A 20,145-nucleotide genomic window follows, 5' to 3' on the forward strand; every position below is an offset into this window, starting at 1 on the left:
TTTTCGTTCATATGGCAGATTTGTCAGCATCTGATTGCTGATCGAATCGGGACCCACAGTACAGCGTCTTCTTAATTTGCTAAGCGCCAAATCCAACTCACGAAAGGTGAACGGCGTATCCATGGTATGGAATGCTTCAGACAACAGAGGGTTCGATACTCCTGCTGATTTGCCAGATGTGTATACATCTGCAAAATCTTCTGCAAGGGTTTGCAAATCTTTTCCTTGCTTTAAAGCAAGTGCTTCGAATGGCCTGTGTAGGCGAATCTTTCCGGATAGGCTATTCATTACTCCCCATATCCTTGTCATGGGAGTAAACGCCGATAAGCTCTCACAGAAAGCAGCCCATTGAACTCGTCTCAACCTTTTTGTGTGATGACGGATGACAGCGTTTATCCTGTTGTATTCAGTTTTCGCAGATGGATTTCCTGTTTTTCTCATTAGTTTTCGCTCCGCTCTCCTACGCGCTGCGCAGAGGTTCTTTAGTTTCAAATCAGGAGTAGGGAAATGATCTGGCAGTTTCAACATTGAGGTAGCCACTCTTTTGCTCCGCAGCATATCTGCGAACAGCTCATTACGGGATTCATCCAACGCTTCTCTGTATGTGTCCCAGCGTGTCACAGCACAGAATTGTCGCCCAGCAGTGTGAAATCCGGTGACATTGGTGAAGATAGGAAAGTGGTCACTGCCCATCCTGTCTGGCACCGTTGTTGACGATACGACAAGGTCTGTAGAATGGATCACGAGGTCTATGGCACTCCATGAATCTGGTGGTCTGGAGAAAGTCGGTTTGCCATTGTTCGCGATACATAAGTCGGCAGCATCCGCGGCTGCGACAAGTTCCTTGCCTCGGGAATCTGCAGTCTTATCTCCCCAAAGCGAATGATGTGCGTTAAAGTTGCCACAGATTATTCTAGGAGAGGGGCAACGAATGCAAAGGTCCTTTATAAACGCCTCCATGGTGGAGATATGATCTCTCCAATGCAATTCATAGCATGTTTACAGGAGGTATTCAGAGACCTGGATTGGGAAGAATTGGGGATAAAAATTAATGGAGAATACCTTAGAAACTAGCGATTCGCTGATGATATTGCCTTGCTTAGCAACTTGGGTGACCAGTTGCAATGCATGCTCACTGACCTGGACAGGCAAAGCAGAAGGGTGGGTCTAAAAATTAATCTGCAGAAAACTAAAGTAATGTTTACCAGTCTCGGAAAAGAACAGCAGTTTACGATAGGTAGCGAGGCACTGGAAGTGGTAAGGGAATACATCTACTTAGGGCAGGTAGTGACCGCAGATCCGGATCATGAGACTGAAATAATCAGAAGAATGGAAATGAAAGTAGATGAAAAAACAACTTGCCGCAGGTGGGGAACGATCCCACAACCTTCGCATGGTTGTGGGATCGTTCCCCACCTGCGGCAAGTTGTTTTTTCATCCACTTTCATTTCCATTAATTTATCGTTTCTTTATTTCATTTATTAAGCACAAGTAATTTCCCATATGTTGTCCTTGGTGTTAGTGTTTGTTGGCTTCTTATGATATGACTATATATATATATATATGCCCAAAGGCGATGGTCGCACAAGCTTGAAAGGATATGTTCGCAAAGCATCCAGGTCCGGCGTGCCCCAGGAAAAGGTCTCGCGTGAGTCATCCACGGTGGGCTCAAGGTATGCTTGCGCCACCCGACTGCTGGGGAAGCCAGGCTCCAGAGAGAGGCGCACCAGGTGCGATCGTGTCTTGCTGCCTGGCTGGACTTTTTCTTCCTTGGCCTTATTAAGCCAAGTGCTGTGAGACATGTGCAAAACAGTCAAAGGAGTGCGTGGTGATGTGCTTTACACTTTTCTATCCGCTTGTTGGGATTCTGTAATGTATTGGTTCTTAGTTATGAGTTCTGAACTCCTAAATTGGAACAGGATGCTTAAGCAAGAGGAAGCTTGCTTCACACACCATGTGTAGTTGTGCAACTAGTCGGCATGTTGCCATCTATCATTTAGAGAACAATCCATTGCTCGCATTGTTTTGAATGAGGCTGAACACACTAGAGAGCTTCATGCAGTTGCATCCATACAGGTGTGCAAATTGCAGACATCTCTGCAACTATGTGCTAAATGTATTACAAGCTGCTATAAGACGTAACAACATTTGCCTTCTGAATTATGGGATGTACCGTGACAAAACGTGAATGGATACAGTAAAGGCATTCTCTTGCAATAGATGTTCAGTTTAGAGTTTTTTAACGAGCACAGAAATTTCGTTTTGAGATACAAGACTAAATTAAACAAATTTTTTATATTGTAACTTCACATACAAGTACCTTTAAGTGCAATTCAAGTGTTTTCTTTTCCTCCGGCAAAAAGAAAATGAAGAAGAATTACCACTAAGAGGTTAAGGAAAAGTGAGCACAAATATGTATACAGTAGGAAACACTCTTTTTCAAGAAGTCCTGCAGTTCCAATCTTTTTTTTTTTTTTTTTGCACCAAATCAGGCAGCATTTAGCATTGCTGCAACATGTGCTTAAATTTTAAACAATTTACTTTCCTTCAATAAAAGCAGGAAGTTCTACTTTTAAGCAGCTTTGGATAGCTACGGTGCATATTCAAAGCATAGAACCTATAGAGTGAAAGTTTTGTGTATGCCTCTGCTAAGCAAACAATTTGCACTAAGAAGCTCACTTGGTAAATGGCATAGTACTCAGCTGGCATGACTATGATGTCCCGTTAATACAGTGTACTCCGGATAAATGAAACTCACCTAAACGGAAATGCAGGATAAACAGCACGAGGATACCAGCTTTGGTTGGCCACACATAGGAACAATGTTAACAAACTTCTTTTAAACTGAACGATACTTGTAGTGAACTCCGGTTAAATGGAACTGGAACCGAAACTGCACCTACTTCATCGGCTGTCGTACTTCATATGAATGAGGATTAGGTTGAAAAGAATTTCAAATGGTGATGCCAAATAGCCAAAAAAATTCAATGCATTAGTCATTAGCACTGTCGTGGCATCAGTGGCTGCTCTGCAGCACTCAGGTTGCCTAGCTTTCGCATTCCTCTGTGAATGATGATGGTGTCAATCAAAAACCAGAACTTCATGAACAAATAACTTGTGCAAAAGCTGTGATAGTCCAAAAAGGGTACAATAACATCTTTTTTTCACCACAGACAAATTAAAACATTCCACACTTTTGAAATAAAACAATATTTTATCATTTATGCATCCTTCATATATTAACGAGACTTCTCAAAAGCGGAACTCTATTTTCTCTCCCTTCGAGTTCCGTTTAAGTGTAGTCAGCTGTATATATATGTCAACAGGAAAATGAACCTCTCCATAAAGATCTTGCTGGGCTGTCCCTGGCCTAAGTAAGCATTAACTTACACGACACTTGAATATTGCCTTGGCATGTGGTGCAACAAAGAAAAGATGAAATTAAACAAAAGAAAAGCCATTTCTCTGCAGCAAAAGCTTGCTGCACATAAGATATCATGGCAAGAGCATTACTGCTGAACAGATAAGACAGGTACTGACTGGCTGATGAGTACTAATGTGTGTGACATCATACATGAGTGAGGACAGCTGATAAAGAATTCCTAGTCAAGGAGTGACACAGCACAGAAAGATTGGAACACTGATACATAAGAAAAAGCACATACAAATACAGCAGTATAGTAATATAGTTTTTACATAAGCACATGGACCATAGTTACACTAGTGGAGTTACACTGAGCCTAAGTTACTGCCCACAGCAATTGCACTTACTAGTAGAGAAAATGTAAAGTTTCTTAACTCGATTAACAAAATAACTCGGGTTAGGTTTTTCATGTAGCAACACGTAGCTACAGTAGAAAGTAATTGAGAAACCAGCATGGTTAGGATTCCCATGTAACCAGAGTAGAATAAAAAAATTAAAAACATAAAAATATGATAACCCAGCATGGTTACCATTCCCATGTATTCAGAGTGGGAAGAAAAAAGAAGGAAAACTAACCGAAACTCCTCTAGGAGTGAAATGGCATCATCTCCTTTAAACTCGCTGAGCACCTCCATGGCCGTTACAGGGCCCACACCATTAACACCCGTAGTGTAGTCGCTACCACACAGCAGAGCAAAGGCCACCAGCTTCTGACGGTCAAGGCCTGGCAAGAAGAATGCCAAAATTAAAGTGAAGTCCAGAAGTGAACAAAAGCACTTGGTATGACATCAACGAAAAACACTGACAGCCGATGTACTCCTTAAAGGGGCCCTTTAATAAAATGTAGACTCAAAACATCTGTTTTGTTACATGTGCAGTTTTTAAGTTTTCATCGGTAAACATGTTGTGTCATTCCCACTTAGGTATGTACCGTGCATTAGGTGCACGTTAATTCACCCTAGGTGGTCAAAATTAATCTACAGTTCAACATATGGCACGTCTCACAATCAGATTTTGGTTCTGGCACATAAAGCACCCGAACTTAATTTAAATTTGAGTCATTTGCAGCAGGTCTAGATGATTTCAGCACATGGAATTCCCATGATACTTGGCCACTCGCAATCAACCATGCTACCACGACCTGCATGGGCTTCCATTGTAGCATTGTGCTACTTTTGAGTGGACTTTTTTTCTTTTTCCCCCTTTGTTTTATAGAAAACTGACAGTGCGGTAGTGGTATGTAGTTATGAACATGTTTCAACAAAAAATTTTACTAGCCTGTCCGTCTGGGTAACAACCGTTATTACAAATTATTTAAAACAAAGATTAGCCATAACTGAACTAGCTCCTGCCAAATAATTAAAGAATGGATCATTGTCACTTCATTTTGAGCAATAATTTAATAAAAGCACCCATTTTCCAAGCAATATTTGTGGCTAACGAGGTAGATTGGGCCATTAATACTAAATTATATGTTTAGACAATGGTGCTTTCAACTATTCTTTTAAGATGAGATGGCAGTTAGTCAAGCACTTGCATTTATTTATTCATTACTGTTCCTACTTGTGGAAAAATAAAGTTCATTTGATCCTAAATGCATCTGTGGGATTTCCAAGATTTAGCTCACAATATCCTGCATGGAGGTGTGAAACCTTTGTAAATGTTATAAGGAGTACAATCTGCACTGTAACTATAGTTTCTAAAGAAGTGCTACTCATGGAAATGTCCACTAATAATGACCAGGGACTGTGTTCTTGACCAATCACTTCCAGCTATGTATTCTCCCTATCCTGTCTATGCACTAAACAATGACAGAACATGAAACTAGCACTGAAGAAAAACATGCACAGTGGTGCGATTGCGCAAGCACACAACCCACAACCTGCAGTATGCCATCTTTATGTGTCAACAGAGACAATGCGTACGCATTGCACAAGCAAAGGCATTCACTCAGAGGCCATTGAGCTGATCTGAACTGAACTGGAAATCACTTTCCAGACACTGACAAAAGCTCCAGTTTCCAGATCTTCTAATTTTCTCCAGACCAGAAAATTATATGCTGAGCTACCACTGATGCATACATTTCTCTTCCCCAAAAAATCATTCATAAAATGCTTGGCCCTGTAGAGCTACCACTGATGCATACATTTCTCTTCCCAAAAAAAAATCATTCATAAAATGCTTGGCCCTGTAGAGTACAATGCTTTGCAGATGCCGTTAGTGCAGTCCTTCATGCTTGCATGGTGGGTTGAGATTGCTTCTTCCAGCACATTCAGCTGGCATGCTGCAATGCACAAGTCAAGTACTAACAGTATGCATGTGTTAGGCTAACAGCAGACTGCCATACTCTCCTCTATGAGTTTCTTAGTGTACATGCAGTTCTGCAAATTTAGCTGGCAGAAAACAAACCAAAAATGGGAACATTCCTGAAAATGGTCAGTCAAGAATACAACTCTTAGCTATAAAAGCAGGCGCAATGAGAACTGCACACACCAAACTGTGAGGAAAGATCTCTCATCTGAAAGCGCGTGGGACGCCGATCAGGGCGGAACAGGTGCCGGTAAACGCATTGGGCCCCAAACAGCCAGGCATCACTGTCATCCGTCACGACCCCATGACTGAGCCCATGCTGCTCCAGCCACGCGCACTGGGCTTCTGCCTCCCCAGGGCTCACCACGTACGGCTGGCCCAGCAGTGCAAGAAGCTCCTGCAGCAAAACAGGCATTGGAGCCATGTCAATCAACAGGAGCTGTGAATAACTGTAAAAAGGCAAGGAAGTGTTCCTGCTCAAATAGGTAGATTGTGGAATTTTGGCTCCTGAAATGACACCACATCTCATAATCTTGAAGGCCATGCTCTTGGTGTACTGTGATGTTGCCACTTATCCTTATACAAGTGGAACGGATTGCGTTTGATCTTTAGTGCATAAAAAACTGGGCTTTACTGACATAAATTTCAAGCATGAAAGGCATGGTGTCATTAGGTGCACATAGTGCCATCACGAATCACATAACAAGAAAGAGATGGCGATGATGAAAACAGGTGCATGCTCGTGCAACAACACAGCAGATGTAAAGGAAAAGAACAAAATCCACTGAGTACGCTTGCTCTAAACTCTGGAGTGGAGCTGTAGCACCATTGTGGTGAAGAAGCCGGTAAAGAGATGTGACAGCAGCAAAAGAAGCTGCCTGTTAGACTAGAAATGGTCTTAGGCGCAAAATAAGACACCGACAAGAAACGAGACACAGAGAGATGGCTGTCCTTGTCTTATTTTGCGCCTAAAACCATCTCTAGCCATGAACCAACTAGCCCGACAACAAACATTACTGCCTGTTAGACTAAGGGTCAGGGCTCATTTTGCCTCTGCCTGGTGCTTGCTCCTGGAGCCTGCCACTCTATGTCCCAAGCTGGTGCACATCTTCAGAGTGTCTAATGGGGCACCGAACCCAACCTCTTGGCTCCTGTTGTGAATACCTGGTGTTCCGACTCAAATTCCGAAATCCCGACCAACCACGTCTCCGGTTAACCCTTTGAGGGTCGATTGTTTTTATTGCAGATTCCAATTCATCTGAGGGACTTATTTCGAAAAAAATTTACCGTAATTTTTCTAGGGTGACCTTAATGTCAGGAAAAGATATTTTGCGTTGGTATATATGTACTGTTTGTTCATGAATAACAACAATAAAAAAAGGAAATAAACTTATAAGAATTAAATATTTGGTGCATTCTTAGACACATAAGGCTTAGAAAATGCGCACACGAGAATATTTTGCAACTGTCAAATGTTCCTACTCTTAGACTAATATTTACGTCCATAGCGTAATCGAACTGCGTAGGTGGGCGCACTCAAGAAAACTGTGTGGTTGTGTGCCCATCAAGAAAGCAAAATGTGTGACAAACTTCCGCTAATCTTCATCTTATCACCAACCAGAAGCAATTAGTTTTCGCGAGTCTCCAAAAAACGAAAACAAAAGGAAACGCATGCCGGCGGTAACCTTCCTTAATAATTATGGGGTTTTACGAGCCAAAACCACTTTCTGATTATGAGGCACGCCATAGTGGAGGACTCCGGAAATTTTGACCACCTGGGGTTCTTTAACGTGCACCTAAATCTAAGTACATGGGTGTTTTCGCATTTCACCCCCATCGAAATGCAGCCGCCGTGGCCGGGATTCGGTCCCGCGATCTCGTGCTCAGCATCCCAACACCATAGCCGCTGAGCAACCATGGTGGGTGGCGGTAACCTTTCTATGCGCACCCTTGTGAGCCCTAAACGAGCGAGAAACAGGCGGTCGCCCTTTGACCGATTAGTAACGAGAGAGATAGCCATGAGTTTTGCGAGCGCAAGAAGCTGAAACCGCCCGCAGAACAAAACCCAAACCACAGCACGCCTGCGCGCGCCAATGCGCGAGCGGTAGTAAATACTAGACGCATCAGAGCAAACTAGCTCTAAAACAAACCGTGCAACGAAAACCGAGAAAGGGAGGCGCGAGAAAGGAATTCCCTTTATTCCCACATAGTGGCAGCACATGCCAGAAAAGAAAAAGTAAGGAAATTGATGCGCGTTTTAAGCGTACAGATGGTGCCGTAAATATACGGTATCGACTATTTTGGACTTTTTCGTGGCATCGTATATTTAACATCATTGACCCTCAAAGGGTTAAGGCACCTCATTCACAGTGGACATCAATGCCTATGTCGCTCCAGCGGTCCCTTATAATAGCCAAGACTTGAAGAGACAGCATACTTGAAAGAGATTAGATTGATGAGACTTGGACTTAGTACTTAGTACCTATGGCACACATCAGATACAATAGACTGTTATGGAAGCAAGGGCTGAAGCATGTGGGACGCACACCTGACACTCCTTCACAAGCAGGTCATTGAGGCTGGCAGCATGGCGCTGCTGACGGGCAGCTTCCTGTTCCAGCTCCTGTTCCCTCATGTGCAGCTCACGTTTCTGCGTTGAAACATGACACACACACACACATAAAGAGCAACTCTCAGTTACTTGCCTTTTGAAGGCTCATAGCCCTGAAATATCATGTGCTTTAAAGCATCAGAGGTTGCTGAACATAGCTGTTAACAGGGAGCTTTAGCTTGGGAGCTCCTATCTAAATACATGGGAATGGAGGTACCATTTTTATCAGCAACTACTGCCCCGCTTGTGATGAGATTTGTTGCATCTAAAAGAAAAAGTTAAATCTAGTGACTGTAGAAGGCAAACATTTCATATAAGCTGTCAGTTTCTCTCTCTTTTTAATTCTTTAACATCGCAAAAAAAAATAAATAATACTCAGCTATCAAGTTTACAACTCTGCAACTCTGTTACAACTGAACCTAATAATATATCTAAAGCAGACAAAATTGACATATTATAAACTGCTGTGAAATATACTACAAATTTGCTAGTAGGACTTCTGAAAAACCCTCATAAACATTATGACAATTTCATGTATGCTGTAAATTGAATATCAAATTTGTCTGCTTTAGAAGCTCAAACATATGCAGCTTACAGGACTGCAATATTTGCTTTGATGCAGAGTTACAGATCTGTAAACTGCGTGCTTCATTTCTTTTTAGGCTTACCAATTTTTGGGAATTGCAAATAATTCTAGGCCTTAAATCCAAATTGTGCTTCCTACATTCGCAAGAACTTAACTTTCACTCACGACTGCACTAAATTTCATTCAAATCATTAAGCGGTTTTCTCATAAAAGCATTTATGCGTTTTACATGAATTTGAATAGGCGGCATCGAAGTTTGCCCCGAGCTAAAGCTTCCTCTTAAGATCTAAAACACTAAAACATAGCATTTCAGTTTAGAGGTACCACTAAATAAAAATACAAGATGTAGAGGCAACAACCTCCCCTCTCCACCATTTCTTTACTTGTTTGCTACCCATAATCTGCCCCTGCATCTTTACCCATGCAGCACTTTAGTTCCACTATACATATACAATCACATTTCTTAAAAATCGCCAGCAACAGATAGTCACACTATCTGCCCTGCGATAGATAGCATTATTTCACCCCTCCAGGTGGATTGCTGGAAGAGGACATTCCTATCATGATAAATCACGATGTCAGGGTAGATAATTAAAGAAGTTTCACTCATTTAAAACTTAGTTATTGACATTAAAGCAGACATTTGAAGTGCAGAATTCAGGTCGGGCAACAATGAAATCATATCCACTAAGAAGTTCCAAGATTATATATACCAACGTCAAGATATCTGTCCCAAAATTTGCTTAAAAATGGATTGGCTGTTTGGCACATGCAGTATAATGCAGTACAAGGTCCAGTTCATTTCCATGTCCGAGCGTTCCTACCTTAAATGAAAAAAAAAAAGTTAAAAATATTTTTCACGAGGCAGAGCCACAAGGAAGTTGTAGCATGTTGAGCTTACACTGGTGTTATCATAGACAATACTTGCAAGCAGATAGGAAGCTGCCCTCCTCACCTCTTCTTCAGTTCTAGGAGGCTTCCAGAAGCTGCTGCTGCTACTGCCACCACCACTACCTGTAGGTTGTTCACCGGTGTGCTTTTCTTGCTGCTCGGACAAGGAGGCTTGAATAGCTGCTAGAAGTTCTTCATCTTTTTCTTCCTCGTCCTCTTCTGAGAGCACAATGTCACTAGCCTCTTCCAATGCCTTAGACTTCCTTGCGATATTGGAAGAGCTCATTTTCTCATCCTGTGTTTCCAACAAATTTGAGGCAGAATTATTATCTTCTTGTTCAGCTAAGAGTTCTTGCTTGCTCTCCAACCAATTTGAGGCAGAACCATTATCTTCTTGTTCAGCTGAGCGTTCTCGCTTGCTCTCACTTTTGTCCTCATCACCTGGTACTCCTGATGGCTCCATAGATGCTACCACAGGGCCTTCACCCTTAGCTGCAGACATTGCGGGAGCTGGCGAATCTTGGGCCAATGACGGCAGTGCTGAACCAATGCTTGCGCCGTCTTCACTCCTGTCAGGTAGCCTGCATGTTCTGTCGCCTGCCGCTGGAGTGTCCACTGCATTTGGCTGAGCACAATCACTAGCCTGATTTGCGTAACTTGCAAGGTGAGCCTTTTGACTACTGTCCCTGTTTTCTGACTCGTCTGGTTCATCTGTCAAGTCCACCACCCTCCTAAAATGAGACCGGATAGTTCTAGAGTGTGCTTCACTAGTCTGGGTACATGTAAAATTTTTGTCTGTTGCAGAACTCTCTTGCATAGCCTTGTTTGGAGAGCACTCTTCAGACAGCCACTTTAAAACAGCGGGGTCTTGAGCTGATAAAGATGGGTTTTTGTTAACAGCCTGGCTTGAACCAGCACTGTGCTCTTCTACTTGTGGGCTGGCTGTCTTCCAGTCCTTTATTGCACCTTCTTCTGGAAAGACAATAATAAAACAAAAGGCAGCTAGATGACCACATGCAAGGAAAAACTATGAACATAAGAGAACTACTGCCTAGATTCGTGTAAGAGCCACAACCCCAACTTTGCAGCCCAAATATTGGGGGAAAAAAAATTCCAATGCAGAAGCAATCGCGTTCGGTGACCCAGTGCCACACACGCACATCGTCGAATGTTTGCGCGCTTCATGATGATGATGATGATGAAAAACTTTATTTATCCCTCTTTATAGGGAAGGGGGCGACGGAATAGAGGGTGGGGGGAGGAACTACTTGAAGTAGGCCTCCTCTATCCTCTCAGCCCACTCCAGGATGGTCTCCTGAAGGTTGGGCCTCGAGCTGCACAAGGCAGCCTCCCACTGCTCCTCACTAGATATTAATTGCTTGGAGAAAGGCGGTGCATACTTTCGCATGCCACTACTAGATGGCGAGAGCTGTGCGTTGAGCTCTGATGCAATGGTACATCCAGGGATTCGGGGTGTGCACATGTCACCAGCTGTGCTGGCACCATTTTGACAAAAAGTTTCGGTCTCGTGCAAGGGCAGCATCTCGTCAAAAATGTGAAAGTGCAGCCCTTACATGGATCTACAGGGTACTTCCACATATTTCGATGCTGCATCTTACTACTTCATGGCCTTAATTTTTCTACAAAAATGGCCTGAACTGGGATTACTTACATTTACGCATAACTATTCATTTAAGACGAAATGAAAGCAATGCCTGAACTTGTTTTTGCAGTCCCAATGTGGACACTCCTTTTTTTTTTTTTCTTCCGGGTATTCATTTGAAAACAGTGGCCTGATCTGTGCCTCCTGAATCCAGGAGAATATAAAAACTGAAATCAAATCCTAAGGTCTGTTTCACCTCTTAGAATTTATAATTACCTGTTTAACTGCTGCATTTAGTATTTTAGCCCATTACTATTGTTAATGCTCATTTGGAGAAACAGGTAATTAATAGACAAAAAATTAACGTATATAAGCTTTTAAAGCAAATGACATTCTCTACACTCAATACATGTACGTGTCTGTGAAAACTGCATCCTTATATTAGCATGCACTGACACTGGTTTGAACAAATCAACTGTCGAGTGGTGATTTATGAAATATTGTAAGAGAAATACTTTAACAGTAAAATGGAAGTGAACTTATGTTCATTTTTTAGTTCTGCTTGGGAGAATAGCATGCTTTCCTGTTGCTAGCATGTTTCACGAGTGATATTCGAGGAAATACATTGTTCCCATTTAGCCACTTCACACTTTTGACATTAATTACAACTGAAGCCTCAAAGGAAAAATAAAGTCAAGGCTATGACCTTAACAACAGTGGCAGTGTTTCAGACAGACAGTGTTTTGTGACGGTATGGTGCAGCAAAATCAGGGAATAGCTGTACTGAGTACAGGCACAGAAGTCACTTCACTTCATTTTATTACCTCAAAGATCTCCATACGAGGTATTCCATAAAGCGTGGATAACATACATATTCATAAAGAATACAGGTGATTACAAGAAAATGTTGCATAGCACACGTTGGAGATGAAACCATGGTCCTTCTACTGTATGGGCAAGTGCTAGGGCTGTTTGCTGATTTCACTTTGCAATGAAAGATCCTTGAAAATGCATAACTATTAATTTTTCCACCTGGCTAGTTTCTAATGATACAGCTAACTTTTACAGAAGCAAGGCTGTTAGGCCAACCATCTGAATGTCGTGTTTGCTAGTTTTCCCACACTTCCTAGGTTAGTGGCTGAAAGACTACATTAGGTAGACGGTGTGTACTTGAACACAGTAGTTATATAGATGTGAGTACAGTCAGCTGAAAACTTTTATAAACTTTGGTAAAAATGCAACACTGACTTTGTTTGCTTTTTTTTTACGCCAAGAAGTGACCTAATTACGAAGGAAATTGTAACTGAAGGGGCTGCAAGATTCTGCAATTCGAACTTCCCACAAAAATTGGCATGAGAAAGCTTTAGCTCAAGGCCAACTCCGATTCCGCCTGCTGAAACACATGTAAAATGCAGAAATGCTTTCATGAGGCAACTGCTTGACCAATTTCAATGAAATTTCTAGCATTTGAGAGAGAAAGTGAAATTGTAGTGACTTTAGGAAGCACAATTGTGATATAGACTTGGAAATTTTTCTAAGGATTCCCTTAACGTTAAAAAACTGGTAACTGATTCCTGGTAACGTTAAAAAAAGATTGCAGCACAAAGTTTACAAATTTGTAACTCGGCCCCAAAAACAGATGTCATAGTTCTGTAAACTGCATCTGTTAAAGCCTCTCAAGCAGACAAATTTGGTATGTGAATGTACAGCTTATGTGAAACTGTTACGTTTGCAAGGATATTGCAAAAGTCATCCTCACAAATTAGTGCTATACTTCAGAATGGTGTAGCATATTATTTTCTCAGCTTTAGGTGGTATTATTAGGTGCACTTTACAGATTCTCACATAATTTTTCATTGCTGAGCTACCAAATCGTAAACTTGATACATGACTCTTGTTATCTTTTTATCTTGCAATTTTCAGCAATTTTTGTAAAATACTGGCAGCCTAAACAAAAAATTTGCTGCCGCGAGTCATTAGATTTTAACATTTTCTCTTAAATGCAACAAACCTTATCAAAAACAGTCAATTGATTCCCCCCAAAAATGTTTTTCCGTTGCCATGTATTTCAATTCCTGCGCTAAAGCTTCCTCTTAAAGGAATGCTGATGTGACATTTTCGACTGTTAATATTTGTTTCCATTAAATGAAGGTCTTACACCTCTGAACCCTATAAAAAATGCTGACTTGCCTTAAATAATTTATTATAATAGCTCTTCTACAAACAGCTTTGGTTTCATTTTCCAGGAGGTTATTGTGTTGTCATGTCATTACGCAGCATGTGGTCACATGGGAGCAGAACATTGCGATGTTTTGGCACTCATTCCAGCTCACTTGGTCATCTTCTACGCTTATTTATTGTGAATGCTGATGTAGCGAGCCACACAGTGTCAAACGTCATGCATCTTGTGCTCCCACATGACTACCTTCTGCATCATGACACAGCAGAAACAAACCCGAAACTGACTGTAGAAAAGATATTGCTATGGAACAGCCGCCACAGTGTGGCTGCACTGAGGAGGACGAAGACGACGTGTGTGCCGGCTTGATATAGCGTCGCCATTTTGGCCTCCGTGAGCTTCTCTGTAAATAAACTGTAAATAGTATTCGGCTTCAGGTTCACGTAACATTAATTTGGTGGAGGTGGACGTTCCCCGTACCCGTCATGGAGCTTCATGGAACGGCGACAATGCAACTTCGGCTCCTGCTGGCGGCACTTCATCTACGCAAGCGTCTCCGCCTGCAGCCCCGACCTACGTCGCCGTTTCCCTACCTCGGGATCCTGGTGTTTTCAATGGAGTCGGCAGTCCTGATGTTGACGACTGGCTCCGCTTATACGAACGTGTCAGCACCAGTCACAGGTGGGATCCGACTATTATGCTAGCGAACGTTCTTTTCTACCTCGACGAAGCCCCACTTGCATGGTTCCAGACTCACGAAGAGGTGATCTCGAACTGGGATCTCTTCAAAGAGAAGCTCTGCGACCTTTTTGGCAATCCGTTTGGTAAACAAGTCAATGCCAAGAAAGCCCTTGGCATTCTTGGTCGACCGAGTCCTACGTGTCGTACATTCTCGACGTCTTGGCCCTTTGTGCCAAGGCTGACCCGAACATGACTGAGGACGATAAGGTTAATCACGTTCTCAAAGGCATTGCTGGCGACGCCTTCAATTTACTGGTGCTTACGAACGTCACCAGCATCGATATCATCCTCAAGGAGTGCCGCCGTCTCGAGCATGCTAAAAGCCGCCGGGTATCCCAGCACATCACACGACTTCCCAACACAGCTGCTACATCATCCTGTGACGACCTCTTCCACCAGCCGTCGCGATGTGACAACTTGACCGGGATCATTCGTCGTGAGGTCGAAGCGGCACAACCGGCGGCCCCTTCATTCCCGTTACCTGATCATTCTCCAGTGACAATCTCCTTGATCCAGGCCATCGTCCGTCAAGAGTTATCCAACGTCGGCCTGCAATCCATTCGTTCCATACGCTCGGAACCTTTGTCTCCACGCATGTCCCCACCGCGCTCTTCCTACTCCTCTTATGGAGAGCGAATGGCGAACCCCTCCGAATGGCGAACCGTGGACGACAAGCCGATCTGTTTTAACTGCCGACGCATTGGACATGTCGCTCGCCACTGCCGCAGCCGCTGGACTTCTCCGGCGCGCTATTATCCTGATTACCCCCCTCGCCCCTCTAGCGCATCCTTTTCCTTCGCCCCTTCTATGCCCGCTCCATCATCTGACCCTGCGACACCTTTGACACGACCCCGCTACTCCCGCTCGCCTTCCCCCTCCCGCCACCAATCTCACTTGCCCCTGTCACGCCGTGCTCCTTTTCCGACCTACTCGCCGCACCCCCGACCAGAAAACTAGACAGTGCAGCTTCTGGAGGTGAAGCTGCATTGACAACATTGGCACGAAATCCTCGCTTCACCTTACCGACGAACAAGAATCTTTTGGACGTTCTCGTTGACAATGTTCCTGTGTGCGCGTTGATTGACACTGGGGCGCATGTGTCCATTATGAGTGCTGCTCTTCGCCGTCGGCTCAAGAAAGTTCCGACGCCTGCCCCAAACCGATTTGTACAAGTCGCCGACGGAGGGACTGTCGCTATTGTTGGCATGTATTCTGCCCGACTCACCATTGCTGAGAGACACACCGTCGTTCTCTTCACCGTCATCGAGCATTGCCCTCACGAACTCATTCTCGGTCTGGATTTTCTTGCCAATCATTCTGCCCTCATTGACTGTTCGGCCGGCTCACTTCGCCTTGACTTGCCTCTTCTTGCCGACCCTGTGGACCCGCCTCCAAGCCATCTGAGCTGCATGGATTTTATTCGCCTACCGCCTCACTCTGTGACACACGTCGACTTGCTGTCCTCACCAGCTGTACCTGACGGCAATTACGTGGCCGCACCAATTCCAGCCGTTATGCTTACACATGGTGTTACCGTGCCGCACACTGTGCTGAAAATTACTGGCAACCGCACCTGCCTTCCACTTGTCAATTTCGCGCTAACCACGCAAGTTCTGCCTCAGGGGACCTCCTTGGCTATAATTAGTGCTTTGCAGGACGATGAGGTCGAGCCATTCACAGTGGAAGATCGTTACAGCTCAGCCCATACCGTGACGTCATCGCCATTAAGAAGATGGTTTCCTCTGACCTTACACCTGCTCAAGCTGAAGCTCTTTGCCGCATTTTTGAAGGCTATCGCGACATTTTTGACTTTGACAATAGACCCTTAGGTCAAACGTTCGTCGTGACCCATCGCATAAATACTGGCGATGCGAACCCTATTCACCGACGTCTATATCATGTTTCTGCGTCGGAACGAGCTGTTATCCAACAGGAAGTCAAAAAGATGCTTGCAAAGGACATATCGAGCCTTCCTGTAGTCCCTGGGCATCTCCCGTCGTGCTTGTCAAAAAGAAGGATGGAACGTGGCGCTTTTGTGTAGATTATCGCCACCTGAACAAAATCACAAAAAAGGATGTGTACCCTTTGCCACGTATTGATGACGTTATAGACTGCCTGTACGGTGCCACCTATTTTTCTTCTATCGACTTACGGTCCGGCTACTGGCAGATATCCGTCGATGACATGGATCGAGAGAAGACTGCATTTGTTCCCCCTGACGGCCTTTATCAGTTCAAGGTGATGCCTTTCGGTCTCTGTAACGCGCCCGCCACCTTCGAACGAATGATAAGACTCTTTGCTTCAGGGATTCAAGTGGTCCGCCTGTTTGTGCTATCTGGACGACGTCATCGTTTATTCGCCCACATTCGACACGCATCTAGACCGTCTTTCAGCGATTCTTGACGTGTTCTGCCGCGCCGGTCTCCAGTTGAACTCGTCAAAATGTCATTTCGCTCGCAGCCAAATCGCCGTCCTTGGACACCTCGTAGACGCCAGAGGCGTGCGACCCGATCCGGACAAAATTCGCGCCGTTACGAATTTTTCTGTTCCGAAGTCTACCAAGGACGTTCGTAGTTTCGTAGGGCTGTGCTCTTATTTCCGACGCTTTGTGAAGGATTTTGCGACCATCGCACGTCCCCTTACCGACCTCTTGAAGAAAGACGCCCCTTTTTCTTGGGGTCCTGACCATGCCGCATCTTTTTTGCAGCTGACTACTCTTCTTACCACGCCTCCAATTTTGGCCCACTTTGACCCACCTGCCTCAATGGAAGTTCGAACTGATGCCAGTAGTCACGGCATAGGAGCCGTGACTACTGGCTCCGATGGAAATCGATCAGCAGCATCCCCGTGCAATCCCAAAAAACACTGGCCATGACTTTGCCAGCAGAAGGAGTTTGTTTGAACTTCTTTGCGAATGGTGAATGCCATCGTTTGGATTTTTGTTTCGTTTCGGGAGTGAAATGAAACACCCACATTTCGTGTCCCATAACAATGGAGTCCAACAATCCTTCCTTATCTTCTTGACACTTTTGAAGAAACTGGCAAGCACAGTCAAGGCGTTTCTCCTCGTGGTCTGATGTCAATAGCCACGGTACCCACCGAGCACAATACTAGTGATACCTCAATTTTTCAGTCAAAGCTCTTTCCACTGTGCCGTAAGAACCCCCAGGAATCTGAGCAACAAGTTCATGGACGGTGATCCTCCTGTTTTGAAGCACTTCACGTTGGACCATCTCGATAACCGCCTCCGAAATTGACGGTCTTCCACTCTGTTATTCATCGTGGACTTCCTTCAGACTGGCACTAAACTCCCTGCACCACTTTTGGACGTGTTGAATGGACATACACTTGTCGCCATACATCTCTGTCAACTGACGAATATCCACGGGTGGAGTCCCTTTGGCGTTTCAAAAAGCGAATTATGGAACAAATCTTACACACTTGGCGGGATCAACAATGGGAACCTCCATATCGGACGGCTGCTGAGCCAAGAATGAGCGGCGCAGCAAAGAGCGGCCAGAGGGAATCGAGAGTAGGGGAACAGCTGTGCACAGCAGTGTTGCCGGATTTCGCCTCACACCTTTCCGTGTGGCTGGAGCTCTTTGGGAACCTTATTTCTGGATCAACCCTCGTACTTTGGCTTGTCAGGACAGGATGTACTAGCTTGTGCGCATAAAATGCTTCTCCCTCCACCTACAAAAACTTTCCTTTTTAAATTACATCTTGAAACCTTGCCTGTCAGGACTTGGCTACGTTCAAGAGACATGTTTGTGATGTCCATTAATTGTCTCTTATGTGATGTACCTGAAACAATTGAACATTGTTGTATAGGCTGCAGGGATGCTATCTTATTTTGGGATGTGCTTTAATGAACTCTTCACAAAGACTTTGATTTAAATCCTCTTTCTATGCGATATCTGGTGCAACTAGTTGTGACGATGTACCCTTTGACATGTTCCTACCTACCCATTGGAAAACACACATGTTGGATCGAAATACCAAACCTATAATGTCATTAGCCACTCATTTTATTGAAATGATCATTCAACTGAAAGATCTATATGAACAAAGCGAATTTTGTCCAAATTCAAATTCCGTATCGATAAGATGTTTATCCTTAGCATTATTTTAGTGTTACCCGTGAAGATTGACTGCGACCTGAGCAAAGTGTTTCAAGAATTAAAAAAATGGCCAGGCTTAGCTTGGTTAAGCCAAGAATGCGTTGCATATTGTGTTGGGGCCCAGCTTTTCCTCTGGCTGTCGTGACGTCACGTCACGTGGTTGCGCTAAAGGTCAATGGTGGCTGTCCGGCCGCGCCCAAGGGCTCAACTGAGTGATTGCAATATGCAACGCATAAAAGGAACTCTATGGTGCTCTGTGCACGTGTCTTCATTGCCATGCAACTACATCTCGTTCATCTGTTTCTATCTTGCAGGAGTCATGTGTGCCTGAAATAACTACCATGAAAAAAAAGTTTTTTTTTTTTCAATTAAGTCATAAGCACACGTATACTTCTCTCATGCCAACACCAACTAGCTCTTTCAGATGGTCGCCACATATTGATTATGATGTTCTATGGTACGAGTACATACCCACACCAGGTGGGGGGGGGATTGGCCAAGAAGCAGAGGGTACATATCTTGCCACCAACAAGCTCTCTCAGATGATCACCATGTTTTGATGGTGATTATAATTTCCATGCCATTGCACATAACCACGACAGGGGACTGGCCAAGAAGCATGTTCGCACGTTGATTATCATGCATCGTGCCACCAGCTAGTTCTTTGATATGATTGCCATGGGTCGATAATGATGATGATTTCCACACAATGGCACATACCCACAATGAGGGATTGGCTAAGAAGCAGGTGGTACATACTGTGAGATTGTCAACTAGCTCTCCGAGATGATCGCCATGTGCTGATGATCATAATTACATACTATGGTGCACAACGTTCATAGATACTTTTTCAGTGTCGCAACTCCTCCTCTCGAGCCAGGCGTGACTTGTTCCTAGGGGGCTGTGAGGGCACTGCGGTCGAGCTTTGCGCCAAGTGAGCGGCGCTGCTCTGCTGACATGTGCAAGCTGATTGCGGTTGTTTGTGCTGCTTCTTATGCTGGTAGCCAATTTTATTTTCTCACTATGTGTGCCTTGTCACTGCCCTCGTGCACGTGGCCGTCTGTTGAGGCCTTTTGTGACCGGTCCAAGTTCTGTGCTCACGGAAACACGAGTACGTGCGACGTGCAAGTCACCGAGTGTTGATGTTGTTTGCACACTTTGGTTTGTAGGCCCACTTTTTTTCGTCTCGTGAGAGAAACCTTACTCCTGGTGCCATATTTTACATCATGTTATGGAACTTCACGACACCATGCCGACGAGTTTCATGTCTGTTTCCATTAACAGGTACAGGAAAGCTCTTACAAACGGCACATAATTCCCCCCGCCGTCAGATCCGCATTGTTACTTTAGAATTGGCAATGAGCCATTTCCTGCACGAAGAACGGTTTGGGGAAATCTTGCAAGGTACAATTTCTACAGTTTATACAGTTTGAAACTGTACAACATGTACAGTTTCAGGTTTGTGGCATATTCAAGACGCATATTACACTCCGCATGCATGCCAGTGAGTGCGATGCATGGGAATGCACAATTCCTTGCTTGTTTCTAAACGTTCCAGTCTGCTCTTGCTCCCATCGAAAATGTCAAAGGTCGTCAAGACAAAGGGAACTTGCGCATGAACAAGTAGCAGAACCATGTTGTGGCCTGTCTGGAAAGTATCCGCAAGTGTCACCCCTTCC

General features: G+C 44.2%; 1 protein-coding gene across 2 annotated transcripts in view; it reads right to left on the reverse strand.

Moving 5' to 3' along the window:
* The window catches only part of mus201 (rad2 superfamily protein mus201), a 41,057-nt gene that overhangs the window by 10,680 nt on the left and 10,232 nt on the right, over positions 1 to 20,145 (reverse strand). The window contains exons 6-10 of one of the 2 annotated variants that reach the window (XM_072286349.1): positions 9,887 to 10,791; positions 8,283 to 8,384; positions 5,918 to 6,131; positions 4,001 to 4,148; positions 1,603 to 1,791 (exon numbers count right to left, since the gene is read on the reverse strand). In XM_072286349.1, the coding sequence (XP_072142450.1) occupies positions 1,603 to 1,791; positions 4,001 to 4,148; positions 5,918 to 6,131; positions 8,283 to 8,384; positions 9,887 to 10,791 (1,558 nt within the window). Of the gene's footprint in view, positions 1 to 1,602; positions 1,792 to 4,000; positions 4,149 to 5,917; positions 6,132 to 8,282; positions 8,385 to 9,886; positions 10,795 to 20,145 lie in introns of both variants that reach the window. The other variant, XM_072286348.1, reaches the window with a different exon arrangement.

The sequence above is a fragment of the Dermacentor andersoni genome, chromosome 2 (genome assembly GCF_023375885.2).
Source record: "Dermacentor andersoni chromosome 2, qqDerAnde1_hic_scaffold, whole genome shotgun sequence".
NCBI lineage: Eukaryota > Metazoa > Arthropoda > Arachnida > Ixodida > Ixodidae > Dermacentor > Dermacentor andersoni.